Source organism: Lissotriton helveticus, chromosome 11 (assembly GCF_964261635.1).
Source record: "Lissotriton helveticus chromosome 11, aLisHel1.1, whole genome shotgun sequence".
In the NCBI taxonomy this organism is placed as follows: Eukaryota; Metazoa; Chordata; class Amphibia; order Caudata; family Salamandridae; genus Lissotriton; species Lissotriton helveticus.
In genome coordinates this window covers 1,099,888,495-1,099,907,874 of record NC_136072.1, presented here as the reverse complement: position 1 = coordinate 1,099,907,874, position 19,380 = coordinate 1,099,888,495, and the positions used below count along the sequence as shown (strand labels likewise).

Genomic DNA, 19,380 nt, shown 5'->3' with positions numbered 1-19,380 from the left:
TCTGAACTCTTTATGAGGTCAGCGGCACCAGCACATAACAAGATACTTAATTAAAATACAATAAGTTGCACAAAATACAGTAATGCCCTAGGGGCACTTCGAACCATATACTAAAATAGTGGTATAAGAACCACGTCACGAACAAAGGAAAGGCCTAGGGCCTGGAGAATCGCTGGGGCTACACTGTACTACCAATGGATGGAGAGCAGGAGGCCCACGGGATGAGCGTGCAGTGTCTTTACACGCACGCAAGTTACCATAGAGTTAGAATGGGAACAAAAGAAATGGAAACTAGTTTTTAGGACACTTCCGGATGGACTAGGGAAAAGCTACTTGAAACTAGGACACTAGGATAGTCAATACCCACAGGAGTTCCGAAATGCTCGCGTTATCTCACCCACAGGAAGCGGGTGCATAGGTGTCAAAGTGTGTCGGGTTTCGTCGCTGATTCCTATGGAGCCTTGGAGAAAGATGCTGCAGGCGACCAGGAGAGAAGTGTCCGGATGGATCCAAGGGCGTGTCGAGGATGAAGAGTACCTGAAAGCAGAGGGGACAGAGTCTGGGTCACTAGCCAGTGACCAGGATGGAACCAGGAAGGAACCAGGCGATGTTGCGAAGCAATCGGGTGATGTTGTGAAGCTTGTCTCTGCAGCCACGTGGACCAGGAGGTGTCGACGATGACCAGGAGCTGGATACGGACTGTCCCACAAAGGATCTCGCTGTCGGCGGTGTCGGCTTCCGGATTGGAGTTAACAAGCCTTGGTAAAGGCAACCCACGCAGAAAAGGAAGATGGCTTCTTAATCAGACCAGCAAGGTCTGATGGGCTGCTCCTTTTCAGGGGAGCAAGGGCCAGTCTGGAGCAACCAGACCAGCATTGGAAATTCAAAGGTTCGTCGTCACACGGGTCAGTAGCTAACGGGCAAGTGACCGGACAGACGCGTCGAGCAGGAAAGCGCAGAAGGGCCCCACGCAGAACTCGTGGAGCGTGGAGGGCTGATCTTCGGTGCAGTTGGTGCTCGGGGCTGGGGCTTCTCAATCCCCAATGCACAACTTCGAGGGTGCCTCAGAAGTTGCACGGAAAGCAATTCGCTAGCTTTCCAAGATGGCCGGTCCCACGTCTCGCGTCGCCTCCACAGGTCTCAGCTTTGCTGTGAGTGTGGATCGGGCTGAAGGAAGTCTGGAAGCCCGGGTCTTGTCAGGCTCTGTGCTCGGGCTCCGGCAGGAGCGTCGGCAAAGCAAAACGTTGATCGCTTGATGGTGCCTGCTTGTGCAGGGTGATCACTCCTTGACCACAAGGGAGATTATTCAGTCTTCTACATCGAGTAGGATGTCGAAGGTCCAGAGTTTCGTATCAGAGTTTCAGTCAGGATAAATCTAAAGTCTTGGGACTCAGCTCCTACCTATATACCAAATCTAGGGGCTGGATTACCTGCTAGGTCCCTCCTATGGGTGGGACCCAGGAAGAGGGTGGTTACACCCCATTCCCTTTGTCCAGTTTCACGCGAGAGCTGGGGCTGGAGTGCCCCAGCACCGGTTTGAACTGGACTATGCATGGGACACCTTGTGTGCCCCAGGCAGTGTCTCATTTCATTCAGCCCTCCCTGCCCCAATACACTATAGCCTGTCTGGGGTGGTGCTAGCACCTCCCTGTGACAGGAAACCTATTGTCCAAGCCTCCCTCGCTGGAAGGACTCCCAGCAGCAGGAGGTCAGACTTGTGTCTGTGGCAGCAGCATTCATTTTGTGATGCTGAGGCTCTGGTTAACTTTAACCGAGATTAGTGGAAGTAACATGCCTTCTCCCTCTAGAAGGGTGGAATGTTACCCCAGTCGCCAGAACTGGCGAGGGGGTAGTATTCAAAAGTGTATGACACCTTACACGACATGTTTTGATAAAGCCAAACCAAAGATAGCATTTAACCGCGAGGTTCATAATGCACTTAAGAGTATATGGTAGGGTTATATCATAGAACAGCTATAAGGACATGGTTCCGAAAGCTGCAGACAGGCTCAGCTCATGCTAGAGCACCATCTCACATAAAACCAAGCACTCTGCCTCCAGGACTGTTAAGGCCTGCCATAGGAGTGACTTATAGGTGCATATGTGTCTATATATAAGGGTAGGTATATTAATACTATACCTAAGCAAGGGGTGATTACACGACCTTGCCCCAGCTGAGTGATCAGCCAGTTGTGTCAGTTTGGATGGCCAGCCAGGGGTGGCATAAGATATGCTGAAGCCCCTGGTAGGCCTTGGGTGCACCTATGCCCTGGGTACCTATAGTACACTGTACAGGGACTCATAAGAGTGACCCAAATCCCAATTGGTGATGTACCTCAAGTACATGGTGTGAAATTTAGAGAGAGAACAGCAGGGCTGTGGGTCTGATTAGCAGGCCCACAGCCACATTAAGTCGAAAACCAGTGAAGCAAAAAAATGGGGTGACCATAGGAAAGCAGACCCTACTCTCCTACACCAGAGTGCATCGGAATGGGCTGTGTTGGGGGCGGAAAGAATGAACGGCTGGAATAGTCCTGGTAAAAGGGGCAAAGTGTGTAATAAGCAGATGGAAGGCTGTGTATTGAAAAAGGAGTCCATGTGCTTCCTTGGGACCAAGCTTACGTTCTAGCCCCTCGTGATGACAACAGGCGGGCCACGGGATGGGATACAATGATTCCCGCCACCTCGCGAAGTCGCCAGCTCCTCCTGGCAGAAGCCCTGTCCCACGTCAACATCTCAGGGCGGGCCGGTGTTACCAAATCCTTGGTCAAGTAGAAATGCAGCGAAGGCTGTGCCAGCAAACCACCGACCTCTTGACAGAACGGGGCCTCTTAGCACGCCACTGGCAGCGTGCAAAATATCCCAAACACACCGCTCCAATTAAAGAGAAGGAAGAGGCCACACGGGGGTCCGTTTGGAAGCCTTTAATGGGACACATCAGGCATAATGCATTTCAGGGCTCCTGCGCTTTCTTCAGATGACTCTGCAAACATGGCTCATTTCCACCCACACTTAAATCCGCCTCCTGCTGTGTCCTGGTCTTCTCTGGGCAAGAAGGAAAAGAGAGTTATTTTCCTTCTCTGCCCGCCCCTCCCCGAACGCCCACGTACGCTGAAACCTTATCTATAGGCCTTGGCTATTCTGCCGTCCTGGGACGCATGTTTAAATTTAATAAGTAGGGGAACCAAATCTATTAACTTAAAGAAGTAGGGGTATGCGGTGCCCTGCCGATCCCAGCCACTTTGACCACTGGTTACATATATATATGTGGATTGACACTTGTCGAATGAATCTTTGTTGAATAAAATTCATACTCTGCTTGCACTCTGAATTCGTTTGCTAGTCCTTAATTTTGAAGAGGCCAAAGTATGTATTGTTCTCAAGACTCATGTCCCATTTGACCTTCCTACAGAGAAAGGCTTCCCTTTCTCTTTCTGTCACAGGCGTATGTTAAGTTGCATCTCTGCAGCACATAGCTACTACTTGTATGGCCTTCTGGTGCTGTTGCCTCTTTGGGATCACAAATCTTAATGTTTCCTAGAGCGGAGCAGGTGTGTAGCTTCCATTGGTGCAGCAGATGCAATGGAACCAAGGTACAGTGGCCTAAAGGGAGTGGCGTAATACAGGCCCGCAGCACCCGCAGTACTGTGGCCTAAGGACTCTTGATTAAATCTGGAGTGGGGTCCCCTGTCGTAGTATGAAGTCCACAGGAGGCCAGGTTGTAGTTCCAAGTTGTAGTTTTTTGGATGGTTCAGTTACAGAGGTGAAAATGAAAGTAGCCAAGGTAGTAGGTAGGCCAGTAAGTTAAGTGGTATGAAGGCCCCACCAGGACCAGCTTCCTTCTGCTCAGCCTGGAGTCAACTGACTAACGTAAGTCAGCCAACATTATGTGACATCATACAACACTCTAAATATCCCCAGGCTGAACAAACAGGGAAGACAGGGTGGAAATAAGCAAGACAAGAAAAGACCATACAACAGGCCCCCACAAGTTTCGTTGCGCCACTGAATTTATCATTCAAACAGCAGCCAGGGGCCCAGTCCCTTTGTTGCACTAGGGCCCACGACACACTGCATATGCGGCTGGACCGGGACCTTCCTTTGTAAGGTTTCCCTACCCGAGGGCCTTTTCTAGATATAATTGTGGACAGACAAAAGACCCGGACATTCGGAAACCTTTGTGCTCCTACTTCAATTGAGCACTATTGAGGTACTCACTTGTGCAACAAGAAGCCCGGCTGCTTACCCCTGTGATGTTCTCAAAGTTGGGGTCTGCCAGAAGGGTCCTCTTGGCGTAGGCGAATCGAAAGGCTTCCAAAATCCGATGGTAGGTCAGGCCCCTGTTGTCAATGGTTTTCACACTCTCACTTGTGAATTTGAAACCTAGTAAAACAGGTGATCAAAGAGGTTAGTCGTCTCTTACCAAGCTGAGGAACTAGATCATACAATAAACACAGGTTAGCACATGGTACACATAGGTTAGTGGGTATTTTCCACTGAAATGACCACTAAATTTGCACAGACACAGGTCTACTGATAAAACTATGCGGTAATCTGTGGAAAAGGGGTTTCAGTAAATATTTCATTTGAGCATCACCCAATGTCACCTTGAAACCAGACCCCTGACCTCAAAAGGCACACAAAAGTCAAGCACACAGGGAAATAGAGGAGGGGAAACAGTAAATGAAGCGGAGACAGACATTTTGCCACAGAATAATCACTGATGTAAAAACTGAATCTGTTTAGTCAGCTGTGAAATGTCAGCAAATCCATTCACTCCAGGGGGTCTTCTACCCTGTGTTAATAAGCAAGGTGGTGCAGACAGAAAGAGACTTGACATGTTGTTTGTGTGCTCTGATAGAAGTCCCAGTGCTTGGTGGGGATAAGTTACATCATTCTCTAAGAAGTATTCCGGCTGGGTGTGCCTGTCTTTGTAAATAAGAGAAGTTATGGGAGGTAGGACATGCTGCTGAGGGATTCGTAGACATGTCGCCGCAGGCCAAACAAACCTGCAAATAATCACATACGTAGCACACATGTAGAATGACAGGTGATAAAGTAGACCTTAAACTGCTGCTGTGTGTTGGAACAAAACTCATCTTTTTTGTATAGACTCAAATGACAAGCAGAGCAATTGCCACAGGTATGAAAACCTATTGGGCATTTGGGAATCCAATTATCCACTTTCAAGCGCTCTGGTAGCCAAAACTTGGACGGATATACCAGGAAGGATTTTCGTCACACGCAAGGGAGTGGCCAGAAAAATAAAATACCTCTCACTTTGAGCCACATGAATGAAATGTCCTAACAAAGTGAGCGACTCAGCGATCCCCTCCTATACAGTGAATACGGTGAAAAGCATACCTAGGATCTGTCAAATATTGCGACACATTTGTATGTGGTATAAGGAGATGTTGATTACGTTTTGTTGGCAGTCTTTTGATTCCTTGTTTTTAAACTCTTTGAGTAGAAAGATTTTAATTGAGATACATTTTCTTAGATTAACAGCCCTGAGGAAGTTCCTTCTTGTGGAACGGAACGCGTAGGCTGCATTTTGGATGTCTTTTGATAAGATGAATAAAGAATTGTTTTAAGAAGAATAGAAGCTGTTGGAGTATCCAATCAAGTAAAAAACAAGAACTGTGAAGAAATTTACAGAGATACTTGTATACTAAACAACAATTATTGAAGGGCTATAGAATAATGGAGAGATTCTCTCTCATTTGCTCGGATTCAGTTGGGTTTTGGGTCTCAATCATGGTTGATTCAGGGAGATTGGTACTGCCATTCTATACATGTTTGGGAATGACAAACTGATGTGGCATGATTTCCATAACCGTCTCCTGTAAATTGGTTGAATAGAAGGTTTTACCTCGTCGCTAGTGGTAAACTCATTACACTCAGACTGGACAACACACTCATACAAATACCCCGCGCAAACTAACTGGCTCAATCATCAAACCTCTATTTGCATTTGCTAAAGAAAATTTTAAAGAGTACATCTCTGAACTAATCTTAGAAATCAGCTCATACTCTGATCATCTGTTGCCTATTCTGGCAGGTACAGTGCTCTCCTTGCTCTCCCCAATTGAGGCAGTCTTTCCCTCTACAGCAAAAAACAAATCTGAAACGAGAGAAAATTCAACCACATCTCCCTGATCCTGTAGGAAATTCACTGGAAACACCAAGAAGCAACAGTCAAATGTTAAATAGGTTTCCGACCCCACAATGCCATTCATTTGAGTAGTCTACCATATTTGGATAACTTCGTTTTTTTTGTTTTATATAGCGCAAACTTGACCCAAAGGTATCAGAACACTTTACAGGAGCACAAGTTTCGTTACACAAGGGCACATTCATTTTTTGAAAGCCCAGGAGATTTAGGGCCGGATGTAGGTAAAGTCAAATTTGCCAGTCCTTAATAGCAAATTTTATCTTTTCGCTATTAAGGACTCGCAAAATTGAATGTAGGTAGGAATCGCTAAAATATTAGCGATTCAATAACTAATCGCAAATTGAGATTCGCTAATAAGGAATACCTACCCATTCATTCCTATGGGCTAGGAGGCCCATATTAATGAATGGGAAGATATTCACTATTTGCGATTCGCTATTAAAGAATTGCAAATAGCAGGAGCTATTTCAAGAGTGCCAGGGTGTCAAAAGGACACCCTGTTGCACCCCTGAAATGGGAATGTGTGCACATGTGGCGCACATACATGCCCTAAGGGCATTCATGTGTGCCACATGGCACTTTAAAAAAGGAAAAAAGTGTTTTCTTAAAGGAAATCCCGAATTACCACTCACTTGGAGTTGGTGGTAATTAGTGATTCCTTGAGGCTAAAGTGCACTTTCTTTTGTGCTACTTATTTTGCTAGTAGCTTTAAACTCACCTACATTGCTCTCAGCCAAATAGCGATCGCAAAGCACTCCCTATTTGGCCACCTACATCTGGCCCTAAGTGATTTGCCCAGAATCAAAGGATGTTGAGTGTAATTGCAGAGACTCGAACCCGGTTCCCAGATTAGAGCTTGACCACCCTAGCCGTTATGCCACATCCTCTCCCCTTCTTACCACAAAATATTGAGGATCAAAGTCTCACTGTACCTTGACAGTCCTAAATGTAGGAGTTCCCAAGCCATGAAACAGTTATTCACTGAAAGAGCAAGCAATCTCTGGCACTCGCTGTGTACACAGATGAGAACGTAACCCACCCTCCGGTACTTCATAAGAGACTAAATAAAGTTTAATACATTTTCAATAACTACTTAAAGCACTTCTCGTTGACTCAGTCGCCTTTTAAGTCCATTAGGCCTCCATCCAAATGCCCCTGAAAGATTGGATACCCCAGCTACATTCAGCTTTTTTGTGCCTGCGGTACCTTCCCAGATGTTTCATTGAATGTTAATCAGTTATTTGTTTATGTGATAATACTAGATAGTACATCCATGCTATATAAAACCTGCAAAATAAATAAACAGGCAGTCCCACCAATGCCACGTCTGCTGACTTTAGCTCTACCACAAAGATTTTCTTACTTACCCGGCCTCTAAATAATAACGAACAGCAGATATCAGCCACTTGCCGGTCTTCCGAACGAAGGCCATACATCTCAACATGTTTGGACAAACTCCATGGGATTTAACCAAACTCCATGATTGCTTGGTTCAGGCATTCTAGAATTCCCCTTACCGGTTGTCACTGTTTAAAGTTAGGTGTGGGCAGTTGCGTTCTTGCCCAGTATGCTGACATATAAGCTCTCCTACTTTATAAGAAGTCTGGGGTCAAAGAATTTGAGGGTTTAACTGCTTGCACCTGAGGAAAGGGTTATTGCAGGAAACCACATTCCACCAAGACAGTTCAAGTACAACACTCATCTGCATGTGTCTTCCCACTTTGTTTTATTTCCTGGAACTTCCTGTTTTTAAACTCTTTGAGTAGGAAGATTTTAATTGAGATACATTTTCTTTGATTAACAGCCCTGAGAAAGTTCCTTCTTGTGGAACGAAACACGTAGGCCGCCTTCTGGATGTCTTTTGATAAGAGGACTAAAGAATTGTTTTAAGAAGAATGGAAGCTGTTGGAGTTACGCATGCACTTAATAATAATAATAATAATAATAATAATAAAGGGGATTTATAAAGCGCCTGGTGACGCCATCTCGGCGTGTCCCCGCGCTACGGAGAGAGAAAGATGCGGATAGCGGGCTGGCCAGAAGGATTAGTTTTTATACAGGTGGGTCTTAAGGAGTTTCCTGAACTGCATTTCAGATCCTTCTAGCCTTAAGCTGACCGGGAGTTTATTCCAGTTGCTGGCTGCCAGCCGTCTGAAGGAGCGTCCACCCATTTTTGCTTTTTTGACATGGGGAATTTTTAGTAGCCCTACTCCGACTGAGCGTAATGTTCTAGTAGGTTCATAGATCTGAACCAAGTCAGAGAGATAGGACGGTGCTTTATGCCAAAAAATCCTGTGGCAGATTAGGAGTGCTTTATAAAGCACTCTCTTTCTGACTGGAAGCCAGTGTAGTGACTCCAGGGCAGGACTGGATGCTGCTCTTTTGGGGAGTCTCAACACTAACCGAGCAGCAGTATTCTGGAGGACTTGCATTCGTCTTAGGTTTTTTTCCGTAGTGCCTAAGAGCAGCACATTGCCATAGTCCATGCAGGATGTCACTAGGGCTTGGGCCATGGTTCGTCGGGCCTCCAGAGGGAGTAAATCCAATGTGCGATTGAGGGTTTTTAATATCCCAAAACATTTTCCCATTAGGCGATTCACATGGCCCTCATAGGACAGTTTTGGATCAACCCAAATTCCCAGATTCTTTGCCTCTTTGCTGGGCTTGGGCGTGGGGCCAATCACTTCCTGTGATTACACACATAATCCAGTCCCTGCCATTCAGTGTACGCCCCTGCTATACACATGAAAATAAAGCAAAGTGTTTGCTGTTACCACCACACTAACAGGGATTTTAGCAGCAATTTCATTTACCTTTGGCTGCTTCTTTAAAAACATGAGCAAGTGGTTCGTTAGGTCTCCCCTCAGCAGTGAATGCACCGTCTATTCGAGACATACTGTATTCAGGATATGTGCATAAAGCTCTGCCCATCTTCTGCCCATGTATTTCATTGGCTTTTTTTAGTTACTTTTGTAAATGTTTTTTTTATTGGTTAATTTGTTTAGTAGTACCTCCTTTTCTCCTGTTGCAACCTGCCATGAGAACTGCCCTGTTACATGTGTTGTTACTCAGTAAGTTTTATTTAAAGTTTGTGAGCACTACTTTCTTAATGACTTTCTCCTGAATGCTGGTGCAGGCTCGACACACTCTTCGCCAACCCGTCCTGGTTCCATTGGCTTTGGTTCTTTACTCTATATTTTGCAGCGCTTCATCGCACAGAATGGCTTTGCAAATTTCTCTTTAAAGTTCAGCTCTGAAGGAATGTATAGGACTCCGTTTGCTTTTGTGGATGCTTTACTTTGCACATACAGCGTGGCCCCGCTGTGCTTGATCACAAAGAACGGCCGCGCAGCTTCCTTTATTTATGCACTGCACCTGATGCTTCCCCGGAAGTCTCCCCTCAGATCCCAGAACCAGACAACAAGCTCCACAGCAAATGAAACCGAGCAGTGACGACAGACCCGAGTTCCGAAGGAACAGTGTAGGACAGGGGTCTTCAACCTTTTCTGTATTGAGAGCTACTCATGTCCAATGAAATGCATTGACAGCTACTATTATTATTAGTGCTGTATAATTAAAAAAAGATGTTATGTATCTTACTTCAACCTTTCAAAAGCTTTCTAATTTAATAAGCTGGGCTGCACACAGGTGAGCTACTCTGAGGTAGCTGGAGAGCTACAGTAGCTCACAAACTACTGGTTAGAGACCCCTGGTGTAGGAGGTTGAGTAGTTCAGGTGACTAGTTCGGTTTCTATTCCTCCTCCCTGGACTCTAAGCTGGTTTCCCAGAGATTTGTATGATTTGTGGTCCACAAGCAACAACACGTTATATAGGAGCTATGAGTGTAAATTACAGTCCACATGATGCAAAGCGGCTCGCTAGCTATAGCGTTTCTGCAGACGCTGCCACAATACGCAGGGGGGCGGGGGGCAGGGTGGACCTAAAACCATTTCTATTCCTCTCTTTCATGCAGAGTCCTAGAGCATTGTTGGAGTTGTATCCTAGGTACGCTACCACAGTTCTGAAAAACTGCCATTGTACACACCGATTCAGAAAATGGGGTGGTGATGAACAGAGTGTCTGAATTAAGCAGACCACTCTTACCCAGTCCAAAGATCAGGGCTTGATCCATCACCGTTATTTATCTCTCTCTCTGAATCATTTTGTCCACCATAAGCGTGGAAGGGTATACTCAGATGTGAGTCCCTTGCTCATTGCACCATCAGGATTCAAGCAAGCCGGGCCGACGACGCCTGAAATGGCAGAAACCGGTCCCCGGAAGCTTGTTTCCTTCCCAGTACAAGAATTGGCTTGGTAGTTTGGTTTGCCCTGTTCCCATCATGCACTGGGACAGGAACAGACTAATTTGCATATAGCCAAGTTCTGAGCTGGGATGGTGCAGTGAGCTAAAAAACGGTGATGGATCAAGCCCTGATCTTTGGACTGGGTAAGAGTGGTCTGCTTAATTCAGGCACTCTGTTCATCACCACCCCCTTTTCTGAATCATTGTACACACCCAGCCCTGGCTGGCACAGTGGCTGGTTTGTTGCACGGGGTTTTTGACAGTACAGGCAATTTGTTGTAGGCCTCTGGCTCCACCACGCTGTCAAAAAACATCTTAAAAAAAGAAACTCCGCTCTCCGCTTCTTTGAGTGGCTTACCGGACCAGTCCACAGGGAGAAACGGGTGTTAGTTGTTAGCTGAGCTCAACAAGGACGAGTCAAGTACTCAACCATTTGGAAAGTTACCTTTTTAATTTAGTAAAATGTGCATTAGCCATCTTGATAAAATTTGAATAAGTAGTGATGCTTTGCTCATTAAACATTTTAAGTAGTAGCATAAGAAAGCTTTAGTAATCCTCAGCCTACATTAGCAGCTTAAAGTAAGATTTCAGCACTTCATTCACTGTACGCTGCCACTCATATCCAGGCGGGGAGCCCACAATTTTTTGTACCCCAAAAGTAACTTTATCTTCATCACACAGCATGGCTACGCAGCTTTCTTTTTTTTTTATGCACAGCGCCGCTTTCACTTTAAATTTCAGTCCTGCCGGGAACACGGGGGCTTTTGCTTTCGTAGAGTTAAAAAACCCATTCTTTATTTATGCATGGCATGCCGAAAGACAAATTTCCTCAGCAGTCTCATTGGACCGCTAAAACATGTTCAGTGAAAGAACTGACCATTCTGAATACTCATGTGTGGTTTGGACAATAGTGAAGATTTTCTTTTCAAATATGGCCGCCCTAATTGCAATCGGTCTGGTTGTGATCTGTACAGTATTCCATTTTCTGTTTTTACCGCTACTGTTCAGGGTATGTTCCGGGGTTTACAGTGCAGCACAACGGTTTAGGAATGCCTTGCTGATAGTTGAGTCACACACGCCCTGTGCCGCCCTGCTGCAGGTGCGATAGAGCCGCCAGGACTTAGCGGGGTATGGCCCGCTCAGAAACGAGTGTCAGGCGCTGCAAATGCATACCTCTTCCTGTGACATTGCTGCTTCCACTCTCATGCCAAGTAGCTTGGGTTATAATATGTCCTCTAGCAACAATTCCATATCTTTCGTACAGCAATCTTTGTGTATCCTCATTCATGCGGCTTTGCTTACATCAGCCCTTATTCCCTTACTTTTCCACTACACACACTACCAAATAATACCACCACGCAAATCCACTACACGCCACACACAATTTCACAACTTACAATTCCAGTATAAACAACTTACTGCCAGATTCATCAAGCTTAATTGCGCTCGCAAAGGGCCAGATTCTGAGAATCTGGCCCTTTGCGAGTGCAATTTTTGCATTTGGGATTCATCATCCCAAATGCAAAAATCGCTAATAAAGAATTTGCACATTTGCGAGGATTTGCATTTAAGGAATCTCTATTTGAGATTCCTTAAATGCAATTCATGAACCATTTTAAAATTGCGAAATTGCAATTTTGGGCCGCTATTTACCGCGAGGTCAAACCTCGTGGTAAATAGCTAAAACTTAGAAAAATGCATTTAAATGCATTTTTCCAAGTTGCATGTTACACACACACATGTCCTTTGGACATGTGTGTGCGCAACACCAATGTAGATTACATTTCAGGGGTGCTACAGGGTGTCCTTTGGACACCCCTGGCACCCTTGAAATGGCATCCTTTAGGCCCATAGGAATGAATGGGGAGTTATTCCTTATTTGCGATTAGCAATTCGCTACTCGCAAATAAGGAATGTGTAGGAATCGCAATTTATTTAGCAATTCCTACATGAATCCCGTTTTGCAAGTCCTTAATAGCGATTCCTTAATAATCGCTATTAAGGACTCGCAAAACGGGACAATGATGAATCTGGTTGATAATTCCTCTACACACCACATGCATTCACTACACTACAAACATAAACTCATACGTAAAACATATGGTCATTTACAACGCCAATAGCTCTAACTCTAAAAAAATGTGAGACCTATTGCATTGAAAATGCTTGTGTTGAGGAAGGCACAATGACTGTGTTTTCCTAAGGAAATATGGTTTAACCAGTGGAGGCTGGCAGGGAATAGAGGTGGCGGGCCGAGGGGATGAGGGAGTTTGACAAAAAAAAGAAAATAAAAATAACACTTACCTTTTAAATGGCCGCTGTCTCTCCGTCGCGTTGCCGCTGTTCCCAGCGAGGTCCTAACTGGAAGCACCTAGGCTCCCCATAGCCAATCACAACGCTGGAAGTCAGCGTTGTGATTGGTCTGAACACCAACTGGAACAGGGAGCCTGTGCATGTTCAACAACCAGGCTGTGCATTACAGCCTGGCTGGGAAGATGCAAAGTGTGCATGAATCTTTGACCGGCCCATGACGGCCGGTCAAACGGTCATGCCCACATGGAGTGTGCAAGCCACTTCTCCCCCCTGTGACCCCAGCCCTGCCCCGGCCAAACCCAGCCCCATAGCAAAGAAATATAAAATGATAACATCAACGTTATTAACATTTTATCATTATTTTTTTCTCTGCTCTGTGAGCAGTGGGGTGGCGCTCCTCCGCCTTAACAGAGGAGCCGCCCCTGGGATTGGCTGAGATTTTTCCATTTGTATTTAGGACAGAAAGCCTTGAGACCAAAACTTTATTTCAATGATTTGTTTGTCTACAAACACAAATAAAATACTTGCGATAGAGAAAACATATTCACCACATTAAAGGATTTCCCTTGCACTGTGCTTTTGCCCCAGATCTTCAGGCTTGTGGAAGTAACATCACTTTTCCCCTGAAGCCCCAATGGCCCCATAGGAACAGACATCATTGTGCATGATGGTGCATTTACATTTAGAATATTTACAGAAATATCTAAGTCTGGAGCCTGTCAAAACCAAAGAAGGCTAAGAGACACTGAGGCTGCTACAAAGAGCCAAGACTCAAGGGTATGCCAGTAGGCAGGCTCGTGTAACTGCAAGGCTTGTTACTAGTCTGCTGGGCTTGCAAGCAGCAACCTGGAGATAGCAATGGTTCTAGCAGGAGATCTCAGCGTGAGGTCCAGTGCAAGGCGCTTCAGACTCACCTTTCAGAATATTTAGCATCAGCATGAGCACCGGACCACTGAGGGGGGCATCGGGGCCATACACGGTGTAGTCCCCGATCTGGATTTGGAGAGGATTTTCAATCAGTTCCACCTTGTAGTTTCTCAGGTCTTCATCCGTAATGATCCCACCTGCAACAGAAAGACACCTTGCGGAAGCAACATTGACCCTGGGCAACTGAGAATTACAATTTACTCTAGTGTAGCCTTGCAGTACAGTACTCCAAGTGATCTTTACTGCATGTTACCAACGTTATTCCACTCTGCCACCTCAAAGCGCTACAGAGAAACTTGTAATACCAATGGACCCGCTAAGGAGCTAAAGGCCCCCAAAGGATTACAAGAAGTATTTCACCCTCAGACTTCAGCTGATGCAGTCTCATTTTCTATGTACAAAGACAATAAATAAATAAAATATAAGTGCAGCAAACACAAACAGAAGCAGTGGGGGCCCTGATGACGGCAGGCCTACACCGCTAGACAAACTGGTGCCTGCTGTGGTGCACGCGGGGTGAGAACCAGGACCAGTGGTTCAGGGAAACATGCTGAACACTGCATCTGTGGAGAGCACTAATCAGAGCTAAGGCTAAAGCTTTGTTTCAAGCTACTCCCTGCATGTGAGAAAAGCACCAATCGGAGGCAGTGTTTATGCTTTGTTTCAAGCTATGCGCCATCTCTGAGGAAAGCACTCATCAGAGGCGGGATTTATGCTTTGTTTCAAGCTATGCGCCATCTCTGAGGAAAGCACTCCTCTGAGGCGGGATTCAGGTTTTGTTTCAAGCTATGCGCCATCTTTGAGGAAAGCACTCATCTGAGGCGGGATTCAGGTTTTGTTTCAAGCTATGCGCCATCTCTGAGGAAAGCACTCATCTGAGGCGGGATTCAGGTTTTGTTTCAAGCTATGCGCCATCTCTGAGGAAAGCACTCATCTGAGGCGGGATTTATGTTTTGTTTCAAGCTATACGCCATCTCTGAGGAAAGCACTCATCAGAGGCGGGATTTAGGTTTTGTTTCAAGCTATGCGCCATCTCTGAGGAAAGCACTCATCTGAGGCGGGATTCAGGTTTTGTTTCAAGCTATGCGCCATCTCTGAGGAAAGCACTCATCTGAGGCGGGATTTATGTTTTGTTTCAAGCTATGCGCCATCTCTGAGGAAAGCACTCATCTGAGGCGGGATACAGGTTTTGTTTCAAGCTATGCGCCATCTCTAAGGAAAGCACTCATCTGAGGCGGGATTCAGGTTTTGTTTCAAGCTATGCGCCATCTCTGAGGAAAGCACTCATCTGAGGCGGGATTTATGTTTTGTTTCAAGCTATGCGCCATCTCTAAGGAAAGTACTCATCTGAGGTGGGATTCAGGTTTTGTTTCAAGCTATGCGCCATCTCTGAGGAAAGCACTCATCTGAGGCGGGATTCAGGTTTTGTTTCAAGCTATGCGCCATCTCTGAGGAAAGCACTCATCTGAGGCGGGATTTATGTTTTGTTTCAAGCTATGCGCCATCTCTAAGGAAAGCACTCATCTGAGGCGGGATTCAGGCTTTGTTTCAAGCTATGCGCCATCTTGGAGGAAAGCACTCATCTGAGGCGGGATTCAGGTTTTGTTTCAAGCTATGCGCCATCTCTGAGGAAAGCACTCATCTGAGGCGGGATTCAGGTTTTGTTTCAAGCTATGCGCCATCTCTGAGGAAATCACTCATTTGAGGCGGGATTTATGTTTTGTTTCAAGCTATGCGCCATCTTTAAGTAAAGCACTCATCTGAGGCGGGATTCAGGTTTTGTTTCAAGCTATGCGCCATCTCTGAGGAAAGCACTCATCTGAGGCGGGATTTATGTTTTGTTTCAAGCTATGCGCCATCTCTAAGTAAAGCACTCATCTGAGGCGGGATTCAGGTTTTGTTTCAAGCTATGCGCCATCTCTGAGGAAAGCACTCATCTGAGGCGGGATTCAGGTTCTGTTTCAAGCTATGCGCCATCTCTGAGGAAAGCACTCATCTGAGGCGGGATTTATGTTTTGTTTCAAGCTATGCGCCATCTCTGAGGAAAGCACTCATCTGAGGCGGGATTCAGGTTTTGTTTCAAGCTATGCGCCATCTCTGAGGAAAGCACTCATCTGAGGCGGGATTCAGGTTTTGTTTCAAGCTATGCGTCATCTCTGAGGAAAGCACTCATCTGAGGCGGGATTCAGGTTTTGTTTCAAGCTATGCGCCATCTCTAAGGAAAGCACTCATCAGAGGCGGGATTCAGGTTTTGTTTCAAGCTATGCGCCATCTCTGAGGAAAGCACTCATCTGAGGCGGGATTTATGTTTTGTTTCAAGCTATGCGCCATCTCTGAGGAAAGCACTCATCTGAGGCGGGATTCAGGTTTTGTTTCAAGCTATGCGCCATCTTTGAGGAAAGCACTCATCTGAGGCGGGATTCAGGTTTTGTTTCAAGCTATGCGCCATCTCTGAGGAAAGCACTCATCTGAGGCGGGATTTATGTTTTGTTTCAAGCTATGCGCCATCTCTGAGGAAAGCACTCCTCTGAGGAGGGATTTATGTTTTGTTTCAAGCTATGCGCCATCTCTGAGGAAAGCACTCATCTGAGGAGGGATTTATGTTTTCCTTCAAGCTACATACTGGATATGTGGAAAGTTCCAAATAGGAATGGGGTCATCCGTTGCACGCACGGACCCGGTTGGTGCATCCTTTGACGTAAGCAAGGTTTACGGAGCACCCGCCTCTCGCACCCTCCAGTTCTTGGACTATTGACACACGTCCCATACTGGCACCCTGCTCCCGCGTGACTGCATCCGCCCCATCAAGTGTTCTTGCACGGCACACACCGCCTTGCTTGGTGCCTACCACCCCGCCATTGCGACTACCTCTTCACCACACGTCAATGTGACAGGTCCTCATATCCTCGTTAGACACTCGGTTCTCCATGGGTTTTTACGTCGTCCTATTATTGATTCTGTTCGCTGGGTTCATCAGACCCCCTTAGCCGCTCTGGTTACTCAACGGGCTCTTTAATCTCACCATTCTTTTAAACCTCCCCACAGCCCGGTAGAGTCACGGGATACTTCCTGCTTTGTGATGAAACACATGTCAGCTGGTCGTTTCTTTGTTATTGCATTATTAAAAACTTTCCAACTAATCTACTGGTGTCAACCACTTGAATACGAATACGAGACATTCTACAAGTATTTCTTATCCTCATTACGTGTGCCCGGGACTTTTTCTCAGGAATGGGGTTTTGTTTCTGTGGAAAGAACTCAAACGTTGTGCTAAGCAATGCTTTATTTGTGCCGGTGTTTGCTGGTGCTTGACAGCAGCACTTATTTGTAAACACAGTTAAATATTTCTGATAAACCATCACACAGTGGCGCTGTGTTTGTGCATTTTGAAGAAGCACTTATTAGCTTTAAGCTATGTAATATTTATTATTTGCCCGCTGACCGCGTGACCCGCAGGGGAACATGGGCGGGACAACGCTTTAGTCCCACCCGGCAGCAACTCCAGCCGACATTGATATGGCGCCCCGCGTTCACCATTCGCAGGCTAGGGGAGGGCCCTCAGGTGGGAGGGGCGAACTCGCTATATCTATCAAGGTGGCCAAGGCTCGGCCTCTCTCTATCCCAGTCTCCCGCGGCTCAAGCGCTGTTCCATCCCAGTCTCCCACGGCTAAAGCGCTGTTTCCTTCCTGCCTGGATTCTACCGCGGCTCTGCTGTTCTCGGCTCGCGTCGTCGGATCGTGGTAACACGTGAGGTATGTGCTTCCAAACTCCCCCCGGCCTCGTCCCTGGGCATGACCAGGTTGTACGGGGTCCAGTGGTATCGGCCACGGGGAGGGGGGGGGGGGTAGTGGTGGCGGGCCACGGGCTGGGCAGCTCACAGTGCCGCACGGGTCAGGCTGCACCTTTTAAATTCGGGCGCGAAGGGATCGGGTTAGTCCATACAGGCTTACGAGCGTTTATGATAAGAACATTAGGCGGTAGAATCCAGGTATATGTAGCCGGAGGTTTTAGTTGATGTGATTTGCCCGCATCGGACCGCCTCTGTCCCGTTACAAAGTGAACGGGAAAGACATCCCCTCAATGTTTTCGATGTCCTCCGCTTAGAATGCGTGATTGTTTAAACTAATTGCAGTATCGCGGTTACGTTTGCGATGTTAGATTAGCGAGGGGACTGGGTGGGCGCCTTAATTCACTCGGACTGGTCTTCTTAAGTCAGCGAGGTTCGGTTATCGAAGGAGAACACTCGGACTGATCTGCTTAAGTTAGCAAGTTTCGGTTATCGAAGGTTGGCGCCATAGTGGGGCCGCCATTACCAGTTCTTTGTTAGCGGTCATTCGTTTAGCAAGGGGACTGGTTTGGCGCCATAATATGGCCGCCATTACCGGTCCTTTGTTCCGAGCTCTTCGTTAGGCGCTCTGTGGGCGCGCCCGGTTTCCATTGGATATAGCTTTTAAGCTATTTAATTAATCTGATAATGTATGCACAGCGTCTCCTTGCATGGGTTAATCTGCAAACTCCGCCTTTCTTGGCTAGAAGCAGGTACAGATATAGCTTTTAAGCTATTTATTTAATCTGATAATGTATGCACAGTGTCCCCTGCATGGGTTAATCTGCAAACTCCGCCTTTCTGGGCTAGAAACAGGTAAAGCGCCAGGCGGTCCGGCGGTATCGTAGCTTTCATTGCAGGCAACTCTTCATTAACGACAATCAGTGCACCAGTTGCATACTATTGGAGTTTTACATGGCGTTAAGGTGTTAAATCTGCGAAGACCTAAAAGCAACATAGCAGTTCCTACCCATTTGTACAGCAACTAGCCGTAAACTTGATTTAACAAACGTAAGTTACACCCTTTACTGTTTGCGATGACTTCTTTCGGGGAAGTCGGGTTCCTGCGGGCTGTCCTGCCGCTGTTGTTAAATGGAAACCAACATGGTACGTGTCACATGATGCATTTCACTCACGTCCAGACATGCCTATGGCTATCCTGGTAGCTCTGAAGTATATAGAAGCTGAATATGATGCTCTACAGACAACACCAGCCGCTCTAATTGTGGCTGATATGCCCAGCATTGGGTTCCGCGCTTGTTGCACCACGAATTTATTTCGAGACAAGTGTAGTTAAATTGTGGCGTTCCACAAGGGTCATCGTCATGTAAGCTTAAGCGTCTTTCCCTTAGACTATTTGATTGCTGTCATTTCGGTACACTTTCTTAAGATACACTGTTGACGCACCAATTGTATTCCAGGTAATTAAAGATTTGAATAAGACCATGATTAATTCCCAAAATGTCCAGTAGCCATCAACATCTGGATGCACAATAACTCCAAAAAGACTAAAATTATGCTGTTGTCAACATATACCATAGGACTGAGTTGGATGTGCCTTGAGCAGTAGTGCACCTGTGAAAATGACCTGGGTAGAGGTACCCATGCGACAGCCAGAATTTGCTGACATGGTAACTGGGAGGGCAGGGCTGCAGCACAGACGTCCTGACGAACAAAGACTTAGAAACACACTTTTACTTTTAGAAATGGTATTAAAGAGAGGTGTGTGAACACCTACAGGGTAGCGGTTTTGAACCACTACATTAAACCAGAAACGGTGCCTGCCCTAAGTGTTTAATGAGGCCCGGACCACATGGCAATCGCCAAATGTACATG

At 46.3% G+C, this 19,380-nt stretch overlaps 1 protein-coding gene across 2 annotated transcripts in view; it reads right to left on the bottom strand.

The window, feature by feature from the left end:
• GGT1 (gamma-glutamyltransferase 1) overlaps positions 1 to 19,380 on the bottom strand; it is a 784,209-nt gene that overhangs the window by 44,064 nt on the left and 720,765 nt on the right. For both annotated transcript variants that reach the window (XM_078667770.1, XM_078667771.1), the window contains exons 7-8: positions 13,706 to 13,855; positions 4,247 to 4,383 (exon numbers count right to left, since the gene is read on the bottom strand). In XM_078667770.1, coding sequence (XP_078523896.1) covers positions 4,247 to 4,383; positions 13,706 to 13,855 — 287 coding nt within the window. The remainder of the gene's footprint in view (positions 1 to 4,246; positions 4,384 to 13,705; positions 13,856 to 19,380) is intronic.